This window comes from Canis aureus, chromosome 26, assembly GCF_053574225.1.
Source record: "Canis aureus isolate CA01 chromosome 26, VMU_Caureus_v.1.0, whole genome shotgun sequence".
Classification (NCBI taxonomy): Eukaryota; Metazoa; Chordata; class Mammalia; order Carnivora; family Canidae; genus Canis; species Canis aureus.
Genome location: NC_135636.1, coordinates 31,769,162 through 31,787,036, shown reverse-complemented (window position 1 = coordinate 31,787,036; position 17,875 = coordinate 31,769,162). Strand labels below are relative to the sequence as shown.

The 17,875-nt window shown below is 41.6% G+C and overlaps 1 protein-coding gene across 4 annotated transcripts in view; it reads right to left on the bottom strand.

Annotated features, from left to right (window-relative positions):
- Nucleotides 1-17,040, bottom strand: part of CTNNBL1 (catenin beta like 1) — a 161,853-nt gene extending 144,813 nt beyond the window's left edge. The window contains exon 1 of one of the 4 annotated variants that reach the window (XM_077873122.1): nt 16,881-17,040. In XM_077873122.1, the coding sequence (XP_077729248.1) occupies nt 16,881-16,910 (30 nt within the window). In that variant the 5' untranslated portion in view covers nt 16,911-17,040. Of the gene's footprint in view, nt 1-16,068; nt 16,323-16,880 lie in introns of those variants that run through there. The other 3 variants (XM_077873120.1, XM_077873121.1, XM_077873123.1) reach the window with 3 other exon arrangements.
- Between the last annotated feature and the right edge of the window lie 835 nt (nt 17,041-17,875).

Sequence of the window (17,875 nt, the reverse complement as noted above, 5' to 3'; positions counted from 1 at the left end):
TGACCACCTGGCCACATGGAATATGATCCATAGGAATTCTCTGGGAGCCTGGCTAAATGCCTCTTGCCACCTACAAATTTCCCCTGCAAGCTCTATCCTCACCACAACTCTCTTGCAAGGAGGCTATAAAATTGACTTTAAAGTGATCTTAAACTAATAACTGTTCACTTCAAGAACATTTTAGGACACTCAATTTTCTAGCAGTAGCATCTAGTAGACCAGATAAGGCAAAACACATATTTTGCTGGACAGGAAGGGATTCTACCAAGGATGAAGATAATGAAATGACTGTCTTATACAGAAACATAAATAAAAGAATAAAATAATGTGAACCATCTTTCCCCCTTTTTCAAGTTTTCTTTGAAGCTTGGCAGGCTTATGGTATCAAAATACCTTAAGAATTGGCTGCCTCGGGATCCCTGGGTGGCGCAGCGGTTTGGCCCCTGCCTTTGGCCCAGGGCGCGATCCTGGAGACCCGGGATCGAATCCCACGTCGGGCTCCCGGTGCATGGAGCCTGCTTCTCCCTCTGCCTGTGTCTCTGCCTCTCTCTCTCTCTCTCTCTCTCTGTGTGACTATCATAAATAAATAAAAATTTAAAAAAAAATTGGCTGCCTTAGAAAAAGGTATCTTAAAACAGTGCAAAGGCAACTGTTTTTTTGCACAATGCAAAGACATTATTACATGGTATAGTAGCTTTACTTTCTGAAAAAGGAAAGGAAAGTGAATTTTCATAAGCAAGTTTCTTCTGTGGGTGAATCTCTAGTCAGTTACAACCAACTCAGAGAGAGCCATCAAGGCAAACTACCCATTAGCTGTCAATTTAGAATGACTCCAGAAAGCCAGTCCCAGAGCTCCACTGATATCTTCTCAACAACTTCTTAATCTTGTTTATAACACCTGTGTTAAAGCAGCCTGACATCAATCCAACTCGCCTCAGACTGAAATTACTTAGAAGCTTGAGAATCCCTGCAAACATACCAAAAAACAGAGAGAGACACTGGCTGAAAAACCCTGCACACAAGGGAATTCGGTCACGTCCTTTAAACAAAGCTGCATAAGTAAGCCAGACTGGGCCTCCACAGGTAGCGTCAGACATAAATCTCACAAAGGGCTTCATAGGAGGCACCAAGGTTAGAGAATCTTAGGGTTTAAACCATAAAGATTTCCTCCACAGCTTCCTTGCCAAGTGATTATTATATACCAGGACCATAACATCTCATTATCTTTTTACTCCTTACACAGCCCTGCTAGGTAGGGAATACACATTCCCTGTTTTTTCAAGTGAAAAAACTAAGGCACAAGTGGCTTGCTAGGTGATTTGCCTAAGGTCAAACAGCCAGAAAACAGAGGGGCCAGGATTGAAACCCTCGGTCCACTACATCATACTACCACCATGTGATTGGGAAATCATCCTGCCTTAACTGGTTTCTATGCCTACTACATATCTATTTCCCAAGGCTACTTAGGTGAACTTTTAGCAGCTCTACTACTTTCTGTTTTAGAAACCAATGTGTGTCCCTGCCCTGCACAAAACATAAAGCAAATAAGAAACTGATGCTAAACTGGTCCCACTAAAAGGGGAACATGGTGCAGTGAGAAGAAAACAGACTATAGTAGTCAGACATCCAAGTCTGTTACTAGAGTGTACCCTGAACAAATCACCATCTCATCCTGGAAAAAGCCCTCCTAGTGAGGAAGCACCTAACTCAGAAAAAGTACTTAATAAATGTTAAATAAGAAAAAAAAAAATCAAATGAAAATGGGTATGCCAGATGCAACCAACATGAAATAAAAACTAATCTTGTTGTTTGTATTATCTCTTCTCTTTCCCTGTAAGGTTGGATAAAGAGAATACAGCAATTATGGCTCACTGTAGACTTGCAGCAAATCTTTGGCAAATAAATGGATCAATCAATCTGTTGTTTTGGAGTCAGAGACAACTCCAGTCTATAAAAATAAAAAAAAAAAAAAAAAGCCTGTCAACTCTCAGGTTACTACAGTATTAGAATCAAGTTTTTATGAAGATCATCTATTGTTTTGTTTAAGGCAATGATTGGGTCACTGTCACAAACATATCTTAATCTACTCTCCATCAAGAAAGAAGAGGCAAGAAGGAGAAGGCAACTGTGGAGGTGCTAAGTCTCAACACAAAAAGATATCTAGAAGAGAACTAAATTCGGCCACTGCTTTGTTCATTTCCTTTCTCCTTATTCATTTCCCTTATTCTTTCCTTTCTTCAGTCAAGAGACATTTATTGAGCATTTACAACATAGCATGCACTGATATCACTGTCCTTGAGGAACTCAAAGTCCAATGAGAAGAAAGACACATAATCAAGTAATTTCAATACTGAATTGTTGGGAAAGGCAGTCCATGCATGTAGTATTTCCAACCCCACCCAGCGCTTAGGAATGGACCTCAGGCCTGGACCACTTCCTTACCAAGAGGTAAGGAGCCCATCCATACAGCTTGTGCCAGGCTTATCTTGTGTGGCAGTATCTGTCTCTGCTTCATGCTCAACGAGTATCCTTTGCTCTGCTTAAGCATGTACATCAGTGCCCCTCAGGCACAACACTAGCTTTCAGGTCAGGGTCCTTCTACTGCAAGAGAGAGGGCTCCACGTAGGCCACTGCCCTGCAACAGCTTCAGAGGAAGTGGGAGGGCCCTACTAGCCACAAGGGACTAACACACATCCCAGGAGCTGATCTTGCTTTGGCTCTCCTCTGTGTGAGCAAAGCATCATTCCATCCAGTACTTGACTGTGTGGTGTTTTCACTGGCAACTCCAATACCAAGATGCAATGGGCAGAAGTATTTGGAGTCCTCCCCTGAGACAGGTAACTGACAGGAGTGTTCTGCTCCCCTGGGTTTGATAACCAGTGCATGGTGTTCTGCTGGACAAGAATGATACACACGGTAGACTCAAGGCAGATACAAGACTGGGTGATGGTAGCATTCTGCTGCATTTTATTTCCTAAGGTTTTCTGTTTTTAAGCTCCCTTCATCCACCAGAGCCCTCTATTAGGAAGAAGATTTTGGCATCTACTTCCTCAGGTCTTCAGGCAAATTACTAAACCTCTATGAACTTCCTTTCCACATCTATAAAACAGGAATAAGAATAGTAACTTCCCAGGGTTGCTTTTAGGATGAAATACAGCAACACATATAAATTGAGTAGCACAATTCCTTGGCTCTTAGTGGGCTGCTAGTTCCTAGCCCTTTGTTTTGTTCTTTTGGTGTGGTGGCATAGGGAGGAGAACATATCTTTATTTCATTAAAAGTATGACAATTCCTACAGGCTCCTCTATGAGTTGCTTTTCATTCACTTCAAATTAGGACCATGCTATCCCTATAAGTAACCCTCTTTTCCCACAAACACAATCTGTCAATTGAAGGCAAATCTGCCATTAACGCAGAGGCAATATTTCAAGCCCAGCTGTATACCGTCTCCTGATATTATCCTTTTAGGCTCAGTGTCATGCTCCTGAAAAAAGCAGTACTCATTGTACTCAGCAATCGAAAAGTTCACATGGTCAGAAGTGCCTCTGCCTCACACAAGGTGGACCATGGCCAAAATTGCTTTTTTAATTAAAGTAAGACTTCCTCAACCTCTTGCTGACAATCACAACTAGCACATGGAGCCCAGTATCAGACAACCAGTCTCCATCTTGTTCTAATGGTGATTTTAAGCACACAGAGGAAGTAGGGGGAAAACTACTAATTTAAACAAAATGTTTAATCTTCTAATTATGGGACAGGCTCCAAGAAGATGGAGCGATTTGCAATCTTCATTATGGAACCCACATGCGACCACTGGCATAAGTCATGTCAGCCAGAAGGCAGACAACATCTCTTCTTCCCCCACTGAGTTTTCTTTGTCCTGTAAGTTCTGTGGGAATAAAAGAAGAAATCTTTGGCAAAAAAAAAAGAGGTAGAAGAATCATAATTTGTCTTCCCAAGTTCATTATGCTGAATGAGGTCTAAGGATCCCCAGGAGGAAGCCAGGGAGATAATATTCAGTGACTTTACATTGGCAGATTGAGCAGCCTGAGGGCCTTTGAAACTCAAAAGTCTTGTAAAAACTGCCCAGCTCAGGTGGTGCTTAAGCAATTCTTTTTATTTGCTGAAAAGTCCTGTCATCAGTGGTAAGAGATGCATTAAGAATTAGGGTGGTGCCCACCAATGGCACCTCTGGTCAGAAGGAAATCTGTTCCTCTGCAGATACGCTTGTACCACTGCTAATTTGTGTTATCTCTGCCCATTCAGATCTCTGTGCTAACTCAGGAGAAAAAGTCCCTGCCAACCAAGTCTGACAAGTCTGATGGCAGAACTCCCACCGGAGAATCAGCAGAGACAGCAAAGGCAGGCAATTATTCCCTTTCATTAGAAAGAGTTCTTTTTAAGTTTGGTTGGCCTTTTTTTCATTATTTTGAAAACAAAAAGTAGCCATTCACAGCCACTGCTCACTGCAGTCACTTACACAACTGGCAGAAACTGAAATTTCCCCCTAAGCCAACCAGCAAGAGCTGTGCCCCTGTAATTACCCACTGCAATGTAAAACCACACTCGGAGAAGACAGCCATAGCAGATCTGGGCAAGACAACAGTGATATTTAATCATCAGTCCAGACCATCTGCAACTGTTTTGCAGAAGCACATAAAGTTTATGGATTCCAAAGCTTCCTACAAGTTACCAGGTGCTGAAGGTCAGCTGCACTGTCCTCGGGTCTACCGGGGCTGCTTTCTTCCTTCTCTCCAGGCCAGGGTGCTCAACAAAAGGCACCATGCCCACGTTTTCTGTGCCAAGCCTGGCACGAGGAGAGTGTTGCTTCTTGATTAAGCCAGAACATAGATTAAATGTTTAGAACTGGGAGATTCTGAAAACAAGCTAGGTGGGAAAGCAATTATCCTAGAGAGAGCACAGCTTCGGCTGTGGCCCCCTGCAGCACAAAGGTGAATTCTATCCACTCTGAACACCTAAGCTGACCAGACTGCTCCCCTACAATCTATTCTACATTCTGCAGATGTAGTGCTCTTTTCAAACATAAACCAAATGGTGTCACTCCACAGCTTCAAACCCCTAATGGTTTCCCATTGTACTGACAACAAAATATAAACATTTTAAGGCTACCCTCCTCCCCACAGCTGACCGCTGTCCTTAATTGTCTCTTTCTCACTCACTGTGCTCTAGCCAACTGCCTGAAACATGACAAGTTTATTCCCACCTTAGGGCTTTTGTACTGGATTTTCCCTAGGCCTATGCTGCTTTCCCACAGCTCTTCATAGAGCTGGATCTTTCTCATCACTCAGTTCTCAATTCAAATGTTACCCCTCAGAATAGCCTTTCAGAACCTTCTGATGCTTTCCCATCACTCTATCACATCAGCCCATTCATTGTTTCCCCTTCATATCCCTATTTGAAATTACCTTGGTTTTGTGCATATAGTATATGTTTGCTTGTGTGGGTGTTCTTATTTATTTGTATTTGTTTTCCTTGTTTATTGTCTACCTTGCCACCCTGAATATAAGTTCCATAAAGACAAGGTACTGCAAATGTCTTGTGCATCTCTATTATCAGTGTCTAGTATAACAACCTGCATTCACTAGGCATTTTTACATATCTGTTGGATAATTAAAGAAGGAAAGGTTCAATATGGGTCACTAATCTACATAAAATTTACCAACCCTCAAAAAGCTAGACTGGCTCACAGGCTGTCAGCATATTTCACAATGCTCCAGAAACAACAGTTGGTGCTTCACCAAGACCTGGTGAATGATCAGGAAACAATGGCAAAGACAAGACCAAGATGAACCTGTAGACTCTCAGAGCTGCAAAATTTGAAAATCTGCAAGCCTTCTGGGTAGAGTCTTGCCCAAACTGTCCTTTCACAGGATGATCAGATGGGCTAGTAATAGTGATTACCAATGGCCGAGGCCAAGACCCAAAGTTTGAGTCTTAAAGGTCCAGCAAAGGCAGGGTATACCATATGACGCAGCCCCAGTCCCAGCCAGCCAGAATCCTTCTGGATGAGGCAGCAATTGGGACTCAGAGAATAGATGTATAAACTTGGGAGGACAAAAAGAGAGACAGGAAATGAGAGACAGAGCCAAGAGCCAAGCACAGACAGGAATGGGGCAGAGGTATGAACAGGTCAGGAACAAGCACATGGGGTCTCAGGTAATTGCTATGATTCGGATTTCATGGGCTAGTGGGTGTGTGAATTTGGATATAAGACTAGCTTAAAGATATAGTGTCAAGGCCATCAGACAGGTAAATGGCTCCCTTCCAGAAATATAAGCAGCCATGAAGGAAAGGGACATGCCACAGAAGGCCAGATTAAGCTTCTGTTTGTGAGTGCTAGTTTCTCTTGAAAGACTCATGATTAGTGAGCTCAGATATTCTTTAGTCTCCCAAGTAGTGGTGGGCAAAGAGATCTAGAAGAAATGCTGGATAAAAAATGAACACAGGTTACACTATGGTCTCTAGTATCTTACAGGCGTCAGTAACTAATAGAAGAGCCCTAAAGTTTTACAGTTCATCCAAAGATGACCAAGAATACTAATGCTTCATTCATCCAACAACCTCAGCCTTTCAGGACACTACGAAAGAGTACAAGCAGGGCCTCAGAGATTAGATTTTATCCTATTTTGGGCACCTGGGTGGCTCAGTTGGTTAAACATCTGCCTTTGGCTCTGGTCAGGGTCCTGGCATCAAGCCCCACATTGGGTTCCCTGCTTGGTGGGGAGCCTGCTTCTCCCTCTCCCGCTCCCCTTGCTTGTGCTCTCTCTGTCAAATAAATAAATAAAATCTTTAAAATAAATACATAAAACCTCAATGTGGGTTTCTTTCCATGGCAACCCCCAATTTATCGATGGTAGTATCTTTTTATTTCTTTATTGTTGTATTTTAGCATTCTGTTGATTCTTTGGCATCTTTACCTTCCTCTGCCCAACAACTGCTCCTGGCCAGAGCCCCCACTCCATGTTTCAGCTTCTCTGTCAATAATTACGTAGCCTTGAAATGCTCAAATTTCCCTTATCACTAACATGAGAAGTTATTAACTGTTCCCATGGAAGCATTAATGTTTGAAGAGGCCACTAAAAGATAATAAGACAAACTCTAACCACAATTCTTTTATTTTTATCCAAAGTTGCAAAGAAAATAGCATTCTAACATGACACACCAGCAGAAGACTGATGTACTGTTAATGCTTAAGTTTATTAAAAATTCCAAAAGTAATTTTATTTTTTTTAAAGATTTTTATTTATTTATTCATGAGAGACACAGAGAGAGAGGCAGAGACATAGGCAGAGAGAGAAGCAGGCTCCGGGAGCCCAATGTGGGACTCAATCCTGGAACTCGAGGATCACGCCCTGGGCCGAAGGCAGGTGTCCAACCGCTGAGCCACCCAGGTGTCCCCCAAAAGTAATTTTAAACTCAGTTCCTCTTAACTGGGAGGGGGAGTCAAACTTAAAAATGTAATCAATCCTCAATTCTACATATTAACAAAACACATTAGTAATGCCAAATAATCTGTTCAATAAACAAGCATATATGCCTCTGGAATACAGTCAGACACATTCAGAGGGAAGTATCATAATACTCTGCTTGATTTCATATCCTTCTCAGTTCAGTCAATGGCTTTGAACATTGTGGGGTAGTTGAGAAGTCTAAGGAGCCCAAGCAGATGATCTGCTCACAGGCCATTGATAATCTAAAATGAGTTAACAGATGAAAATGCACTGTGGTAGTCTAACTAGATCCTTCACTGAACTTAGGACAAGGATAATCTAGTTTCTACTTACCAACTCACAATGGAGATGGTGTTTTAAAACTTAGGTCAACACACTTTCAGATCAGTCATTCCTAGAACACTGCAGAAAAGAAAATGACTTTGAACTACTGAGCTGAAATACTAGAATCAAATGGCTGCTGGAAAAAGTAAGAGAATCTCTGCTATACCTTCTCCTCTCCAATTTCTCCATAGCCAAGACTTAGGCCAAAACCAAACACTTCCTTCGGGAATCTTAGGGAGAAAAAAAGAAAAAGAAAGGAGTAATTTGTAAATGAGATTTCTGGCACTAGAAAAGGGGAACACTGAGATATCTCAGCAATATTAAAGAGACCTGGGGAAAAGAATTACTGTGTTGATGACATAATTCTTGATATCAATGACTGCTAACTGTGGTGGAAGAGGGCTGTGCTTTAATCTACTGAGAACAGTTCTACACTGTGGCATGTGTGGGTGACAAACTGTTCTCATTTCCTTTTATAGCATTCTGAACCTTAATCTCCAAGGGACCAATGACCTTGGGAATACTGAGGCTGCTCTGTAAAATTCACAAAAACATTTTTTTCCTTTTCCTACAGCATGTGTGTTGTTTGTAATTATATCAACAATTAAAAATTAACAGCTAACATTTACTGGGCGCTTACTATGTGTCAGGCACTATACTACTTAGCACTACCCATTTTGTCTTATTTAATCCTGTATTTTAAAAAAAGATGGTAACAATAGTTTTTTTTTTTTTTTTTTTTTTTTTTAATGCTGGGCAAAGATACACTTATTATAAAATCTCCATTTTAAAGATTAGGACCTGAGGCTTAAAGAGGTTAATTAACTGACCCAAGGTCACATAGCTAGCAAATAGCAGAGGTGGGTTTCAAACACAAGCAGTCTGACCCCAAGTTAATGTTCATTCACTACACTAACATTAAAAGACACCTAATGGGCACACTCAGAGTGCACGTGCTTTGAATTATTCTCTCCAATAGAGCTGACAGGCTTTTCTGAGCCATCCACATTCTCCTATGTAGTCATTTTTACATTTGAAAATTTCTCTATTGGGGCAAGTTTTACAAATTCAATCCCCGAATTTATTATTTTTTTTAAGTAAGCTCCATGCCCGACATGGGGCTTGGACTCAAGACCCTGAGATCAAGAGTCACATGTTCCATTGACTGAGCCAGGAAGGTGTCCCTCCTTCCCCTAATTTAAACAATACCTAGAGAGGGACTGCAGAAAGGAATGGCTGTCTTCCTCAAGTTCACCTCCAAAATTAGGCATCTCAATAAAACCTACCTCCAAAGAAGCCGATGACCAGAGAAAAGTGTTCCACTGGCCTATAGAGGAAATAAACCCACATCACCATGCCAATACAAGATGCACAAAAATAAAAAGTAAGACCAACCAGAAAGCTACCTATTTAACAAAGTCCCAACAGTCTAAACTACGAAGCTAAAGTAGGAAGGAAGGAATAAGGAGAAAACTGAAGAAGCAACAGTTTCTCTGCAAAGCCATCCCAATGACAGAGCTGCTCCTGTCTGTGCCACCAAATTTTGTTCATTCCTCTGTAACAGCAATGATGCTGTGTACTGGAGTATCAATTTTCAAATCTGTAGGATACCACTCTTAAGAATGCAAGCTCCATTAGACCAAGAACTGTGGCTTAAACATTTTCAAATCCTGACACCTTCTTGACCCCTAAGGAAGAAGCTACACCTCTTTGTTCAAAAGATCTTATGATCCATGAGGAAAAGGACCTTGTCTTTCATCTTTGAGAAACAGCTCCAAGGAGACACCCTGACTAAAATGCAAAACCAGGAGGCAGGTGGTGGAGCAAGGGGAGCGATACAAAAAAATTACATGATCCCAGAACATCTTGCCAGCATGGTGAGTAGACAAAGCCTAGGTCAGGGCTAAGAAGCTAACAGTTGTCTATGTTGAAGTTCTGAAAGACGGAAGAATGGGTGAGTTCATCTAAGATCCAGAACAGTATATTACAGAATCAAACTTTAAGGAAGAGTCAAAAGTAATGAGGCTCAAGAAAATCTTTGGCAGAGGGTACTGGCAACTTTCAAGAATGCAAGTTTTAGACATTTTATAAAACAACTGACCAGTACTCTTCAAAAACATCAAGATCATAAAAGCCAATGAAAATGACAGTGACAACTAAGTGCAATGTGGGATCCTGGATAGGATCTTAGAACAGGAAAAGGACATTAGTGGGAAAAAAATGGTGACATTTGAATTAAGTCTGCAGTTAGGTTACGAGCATTATGAATGTTAATTTCCTGGTTTTGACCATCACCCTATGGCTATAGAAGAAGTTAAGTTTAGGGGAAGCTGGGTGAGGAGTATATGGAAACTCAGAAACTCTCTAATATTTTTGCAAATTTCTGTAAATTTAACATTAATTCAAAATAAAAGTTTTAAAAAATGTAGATCTTGCAGCAAGAGTAGCAAGAGATGATATGGAAAAGGAAGACAATTCAGAAACTGAAGTAACATATTTGAAGCAAACATTCTTGAAGTCTAACGTAAAAACAAAGGCATACAAGTCAGAAAGCAAATAAGATATTAGAACAAAGCTTTCCAAAAGGGGAAATAACCGGAGCGCATTTGAAGGTATATACTGGTTCACTCAATCATTAAACAACCATTCATGAAGCATCCATTATGTGTAAGACACTTTGCTAGGTGCTAGTCCCTGACTTTAAGTTATCTGTGTAGTGTGCAAGGAGGCACTTAAATATGGTTTTATGAATATGAAGAGAATGCACCAGGAAGAAAGAGGATGAGAAGGTTGCAAAGAGAGGAAATGAACTTAAAAAAGAAATCACTCGGGAGGTGAAACAGAAAACACTCTGAAATGGGAATAGCAATAGCAATGAAAATAGTGCTTTATCTGTTGTTTATAGTCCCACTACTAACAAAAAGCAACTTCGAAAAGCACTAGTCTAAACTGTCATGCAAAAAGCTTATAACCCAATGCTATAAAACATCATGATGAAGATAATACTCTCAGTGTTATAGGTGAAATGGGGCCACTACAGAATCAGCACATGAGTTCTGGATTCCAGAACATTTCTTAAATCTACACCACAAAAAAAAAAAAAAAAAAAAAAAAAAAGAAAACTCAATTACAAACTACAACACTACCTTACAGAGAAAGAAGCAGATGATAAGAAATAACACAAGGGAAAAAAAATGCTTATCACAGCAAACTTGAACTAACACTTTACTTACCTACTAGATTAATGAGACAAAATTAAATTGTGACAACAAGTAGTATCAAGATTGTGGTAAAACTACAACACCTACTACTGTTAGAACTGTAAACTGATACAGGATTAATTCCAAAGGAGCTATGTGTTCCTTAATGTATCTGCAGCTGTGCGGACCTTATCATTTGCCACTCCCCTCCATTTACTCAATGCTCTGACATTTCACTCCCATGCTTCTGTTCTCACTAATCCTGTCAAGAATGACTTCCCTCGCCTCCTTCATTACCCACAGAATTCCTATTCATTTATCGTGGTTGATTCCAACATCATCATCTCCCTTTTCTTCAAATGACCACATTCAAATCCACCCCCATTAATATATCCCTTCTCCAGGCACATCCAATCATTCCTTCCATTGTGCTCTCATAATATTTCATTCACACAGTTCATTGTTGAAATGGTGGTCTCATTCCTCAAGTTATGAGTTCTTTAAGGTCCAGGACCATGTCTTAATAATTTTTGTACATGCAATACTTAGCACAGGAGATAACACGTGATAATTTCTAAAGGACAGGTGAGAGGGGAAAAATGCCTCATAAATAAAAAAGTTCACTGCAATAGTATTTCCAAGAACAAAAACCTGAAAACCAAATAATTTAAAATAATTCCCCTAAATAATTATACAGGAACAATTTAGGGGAAAATGGCTGGTTTATCACTTGAGGAAAAAGCATGAAAACATTAAAAATAACATGAAGGCTATATAGAAACACAGAAAATATTTCTGGCAGTGTTAAAAACTAAAAACATAAACACAAAACAGTATAGACACAATGATAATTGCCATGCAATATATATAACTGTGGGAATATAGAAATATTTGTTAGATTAGGGTACTTTTCCTTTTTCTCAAATACCTTCTTTTAATACTATTCTTGTCATTAAAATTTATTTATTGTTTATTGTCATTAAAATTTTTTTATTTCAAAAGAAGGACATAAGGGGAAAGGAGCAGGATTATAAATTCCTATAAGCCCCCTCAATCCAAGGAAATGCTATGATATTACTGATAGGTAACAAGAGGAGTGGGTGTCTGCAGTATTGCTAAAACCAAGGGTCCCTGACCCCAATCTGCCTCAAAGAGAAGACTTCTCATGTCACAAAGCAGGTCATTCTCACTGAGCCAAGCTGCACTAAACGTGAATTCTTTATTGCAAAACTTCGAAGGTAAGAACTTTTTCCAGACATCTGTGGAATTAGTATTAATGAGAATGCCCTGAAGTTCATATGCACGCCTATGCAGCAGAAACTTCTCAGCCAAGGAACTGCTGGGCACACTTCTTGATGAGATGTCTAAGCCTGAAGGCATCAAAAAAGTACATTTCCATACTGGGAACATAACTGGCTTCCTCTTTAAGACTTTTTCCACCACCTCCTGTCCACATTGTAATTCTCCTGTCTTCTCAAATGAATAGTTAACATATGTCAAGGATATAAGGCATATACTGAGGCACTTACTGCCTAACTCTATTACTAGAAGAACCAATCTCAGCAGAAAATTGGAATCTTCCCACTAAGCTTCCCCAAAATTGAAACTTAGGAAGCACCCAAAAAATATTAAATACTTTTAATAAACATTTCTTGACATTACATATTTTCCTTGCTTACCTTAATCTCTGAGTTCCAGGAAAGGAAAACAACCACAATTCTTATAGCTCAATACCCTCATTTTAGAGGTGGTTTAAAAAAAAAAAAAAGAAGAAGAAAAAGAAGAAGAAGAAGAAGAAGGAGAGGGAGGAGGAGGAGGAGGAGGAGGAGGAAGGGGAGGAGGAGGAGGAGGATATACAGAGAGGGGAAGTGACTTGTCCTGAGTCACCTAGATAAGTAATGATAAAGGGAGGATTAAAACTCAAATCTCCCAGATTTTCAGCCCCGATTCATTCCCCTACATCAAGCTTTTTTATCCCTTGAAAACTCTAGAGCTCTTGGCCTAAATAATTAGTATCACAGAATATAAAGTTAGAAGAGACCTCAGAGAGACTTACTTAATCCTCTCATTAGGCATATGAGGAAACTGAGGCCCAGAAAGATTAAGTGATTTGTTCTCAATAATTTGGATGGCAGGGAAAAAGTATAACTTAAGCTTAAAAAAACTAAAACTAGCAGCTATGCGAAGGGAGGAGAATCTCAGTTGGGTAAAATTTTTAAAGAAATAAAGATAATTCTAGACCAGGGGCAGTTTCAAAATGTAGTCCCTGGACCAGAGCTTCAGCACCACCGGAGATCTTGTCAGAAATGCAAATTCTAAGGTCCCATTAGAGATTTACTGAATCAAACTCTGGGGGTGAGGATATTCAAATTTAGACAACATGTCCCTGAGAAATGAACTTCAGTGGTCATATTGAGTCCATTTTGTAAATCATATGTATAATCAACAGCACTTAAAATTTATGCATTCTTCTATAGGTGTATCATTCTTCAATTTTTTAAGTTTTTAAAAATCTTAAAACAAAACAGAAAACCAGGTTGGGTAATCATTCGGTTCCAGTTCTGGCTCTGCTCCTGGCTATTGTCCTTGGGCAGGTAACTGACCTCCCTAGCTCAAGTGTCCTTTTCTATAAAATAGGCATGCCCCTCACCTCAAAGCATGTTGACAATTAAATATAAGAATCCATCTGAAAGCACTTTATTCAGCATCTGGCACAGAGTAGGCAGGCACGACAGCACAGTCACTAGGAGCTTCAGTTATGAGGCAGGTGCTTTTCTGTACCTCAGTTCCCTAATCTGTACAACAAGGATTAAAGACAGTACCTTCTTCATAGGGTTATTAGAAAGATTTTGAGAGATGGTACAAGTAAATGATGCATCTTTCATAGCTATAAAATGTTACTGTTTTTGAAGAGCTTTTGCGTTCATTAATTCAAATGATCTTCACCTACTTCCACAAGAGGATGGGTGCATTTGATTGATTATGAACTAGATTCCAGACTGTACCATCTTTTAGGAACAGGAGGAGTGGACATCCATCTTACGAAAAGGAAATTGCATGAATAGTGCATATGGGGAATGAACAGAGATGAAAATAAGGAGATCAGGATTCTGGTTTCAACTATGCCAGTACCTTAGCCCACAGCTGCAGAGAAGTGCTTTATCAGAATGGGGTTCACTCCTCATCTGTAATGAAGTGGGCTGCATGAGGTTATCTATATAACATCTCTCCAAATAAAATTTGAACTCCTTACCATGGCCTACAGGAAGACCTACATTGTCTGTCATCTGCTTACATCTCCTATTCATCATCTACCATTCTCCTGCTCACTCACCATGTTCCAGCACCATCAATCCTCTCACTGATCTTCTAAAAGGCTGTACCAGCTTCTACCTCATAGCCTACATACGTGCTCTTCCCTCTGCCTTGATCCTTCTGCCCTTTTACATGATTGGCTCCTTCTCAACCTTCAGTCCTTTAGCATCCATTCCTCAGAGTCCTTCCCAGACCATATTACCCAAAGGTAATAGGTCCTGTCTCCTACTGCCAGGGGTTATTTTCTTTTTTTTTTTTTTTAAGATTTTATTTATTTATTCACGAGGGACAGAGAGACAGAGGCATAGGCAAAGGGAGAAGAAGGTGCCTCACAGGCAGCCCGATGTGGGACGCAATCCCAGAACCCCGGGATCACGCCCTGAGCCAAAGACAGACACTCAACCACTGAGCCACCTAGGTGTCCCTCAGGGGTTATTTTCAATCATAGCACTATCTAATAAAAATATACTGAAAGCCACAAATGAGCCACATATACAGCCACATATAACTTTAAATTTTCTAGTAGTCATATTAAAAAAAAGTGTAAAAGAAAGTAACATTAACTTTAATAATATATTTTCTTTAAGCCAATATACCCCACATATCATTTCAACATGGAATTGATATAAAGATTATTAATATACGTTACATTAATTTATTTCACACTAAATCCTGGAAATCCAATGTGTATTTTACACATAGCTCTCAATTCCACACATAGCTCTCAATTCCAACTAGCCACATTTCAAGTAGCCACAGGTGCCAGTGGCTATCTCACAAAACAGCACAGTTACAGAGTATACTCTGCTTAGCCTTCAAGAGCCTATCACAATCTGAATTTGCTTACACACTTATCATCTTCTAACTTTCTCACCAGACTACAAGCTCCACAGAAGCAAGAACCTTGTCTGTTTTGTTCAATATTGTATACTCAGAGGATTTTGAACAGTAGGCGTTCAATAAATGTTTTTTGAGCAAATGAATGAATCTCTTTTAGCTTCAATATTCTGAGTCAGTGGGCCTGCCATTCTACAACTCCCAAACAGATATGTAACCACTCATTCAACAACCTTATTTCCTTTCTTCTTTCATGTTCAATAACTGTCTTAAAAAGAGAAATCTCGGGCAGCCCCGGGGGCTCAGAGGTTTAGCACCTGCCTTCAGCCCAGGCTGTGATTCTGGCAACTCAGGATCGAGTCCCATGTCGGGCTCCCTGCATGGAGCCTGCTTCTCCCTCTGCCTGTGTCTATGCGCCTCTCTCTCTCTCTCTCTCTGTGTGTTTCTCATGAATAAATAAAATCTTAAAAAAAAAAAAAAAAAGAGAGAGAGAGAGAGAGAGATAAATCTCTTGGCTATATATCTCCCATTGCTTATAAGTTCTTTTCTACGACGTCTCCAAGGTCTGTTCTTCATATACTGGCTGAGGGAGTGACATGAATATAATTGTTAGTGTTTGCTGAACTTTTACTCTTTGACAAGCATTGGCAGACCATAAGAACTTCATGACAGACTTATGTGGCAGGTACCATCTTTGCCCCTAATTACACATGGGGAAACCAAGGCACAAAGAGTTAGTTAAGTAAGTATTCTGTGCAAGGTTACAGCAGCCAGTTAATAGCAAAAGAGACACTCCAAGGAACAAGCAGCCCCGGCCCCTAGTTCTTAACGACCTATTCTCTACTGCAGACCTGCCAATGGAAATACAAGACCGGTTATATATGCAATTTTAATAGCCACACTAAAAGGTAAGTAGCCACCTGAACAACGTGGACAGCGGGGCTCTACTGCCTCTCACGAGGGGCCCCTGTAGGAAGTCAAGGAGGGGGAACCTTTGAACTGGGAGCCAGGAGACCTCAGCTCCAATCCCAGCTCTTACTTGTTGAGTGACTCTGGATAAGTCCTTTCTGCCCTCTGGGCCGCGGATTCCCGCCAAGTAGCCAGAGCAGGGAGGACGAGAAGATTCCACGCTAGAATTCCACGCATCTCCTAACAATGGCATGGGAACAGCTCTTACACTTTACAACCAGCTTTCACACCCGGTAGTTTGCAACGGAGGCCTCAGACAACCCAACGGGAGGGTTAGGACTGTCGCCGTCTTACAGATACAAAAACTGAAGCTCAAAGAGGGGGAGATGACTCGTCCGAAGGGCACATGGCTAATTACTGGGGAAGCCGGGGTCAAAGGCGGGCAAGGCCAGTGCCCTCCCACCGCCGCCACCAACACAACGCCCGGGGGACCGGAAAGCCGACGAGATGGCTGCGAAGGTGGCCGGGGGCCTGCGGAAGAGTTGACGGGGACCAGGCCCCAACCCAGGGTAGGGCAAGAAGAGGCCCAGGCTGCAGCTGAGACGAAGGAGCCTGCGCTCTGAGAAGGAATGAACCAAAGGGCCCAGGAAAGTCTCAGGGGAGTGGAGTGAAACGAGGGGCTCGGACGCCGGAGCCTCAGGAGCGCGGGGGACGCGGCCGGGGACAGAGGCGACGCCGGGGGAGATGAAGGGGCTCTGGTCCCGCGACCGCAGAGCCCTGCCTGGGTGAGGGGATGGCTCCCGGCCTGCCTCGCCCCTCATACCTGGTAGCTCAGAAGTTCGCCCACATCCATGGTACCAGGCCCAGCCAACACCTGCTACTCAGCTTCCCTCCACTCACGGCCAAACCGCGGGCCCCTCCGCGGCGGCTCCGGCCACACTGCCGGAAAGCGCGGTGAGCGGGTCGCACGGCCAATGAGGTAAAAGTGAGAGGGCCACGGAAGCCGGCCACACTGCTGTAAAAGGCAACGCCACCGTAACGCGCGCTGCATTTGCGACGGTACTGCTTCCGCCCGGAGCCTGAAGGAGGCGGGGCGTGGGGGGAAGGGGGCGGAGACTTGGAGGAGGGCGGTAGGGTGAGAGGAAAGACCCAAAGGAGCCAGGATTTGTTGGGCGCCCCCTATGTGCAGGGCGGAGCAGCGAGAGTTTCACTTGTGCTCTCCAATTTTTTTTTAAAGATTTTATTTATTTATTTATTTATTTATTTATTTATTTATTTATTTATTTATTTATTTATTTATTTATTTATTTATTTATTTATTTATTCATGAGAAACACAGAGAGAGGCAGAGACATAGGCAGAAGGAGAAGCAGGCTCCATATGGGGAGCCTGATGTAGGACTCGATCCCAGGACCCCAGGATCATGCCCTGAGCCACCCAGGCATCCCTATGACCTAGCCAATTTTATCCTCATTTCACAAATAAGGAAACTGAGGCGTAGAAATGCATTGTCCAGTTCTATATCTACTAACCACATGTGGCAACCGAGGGCTTGAAATACAGCTAGTCTGAGTTGAAATGTGCCATAAATGTAAATAAAATACACACCAGATTTCTAAGATTTTTTTCTTTTTAAGATTTTATTTATTTATTCATGAGAGACACAGAAAGAGAGAGAGGCAGAGACACAGGCAGCGGGAGAAGCAGGCTCCATGCAGGGAGCCCAATGCAGGACTCGAACCAGGGACTCCAGGGTCACGCCCTGGGCTGAAGGCAGGTGCCCAACTGCTGAGCCACCCAGGGGTCCTGATTTCTAAG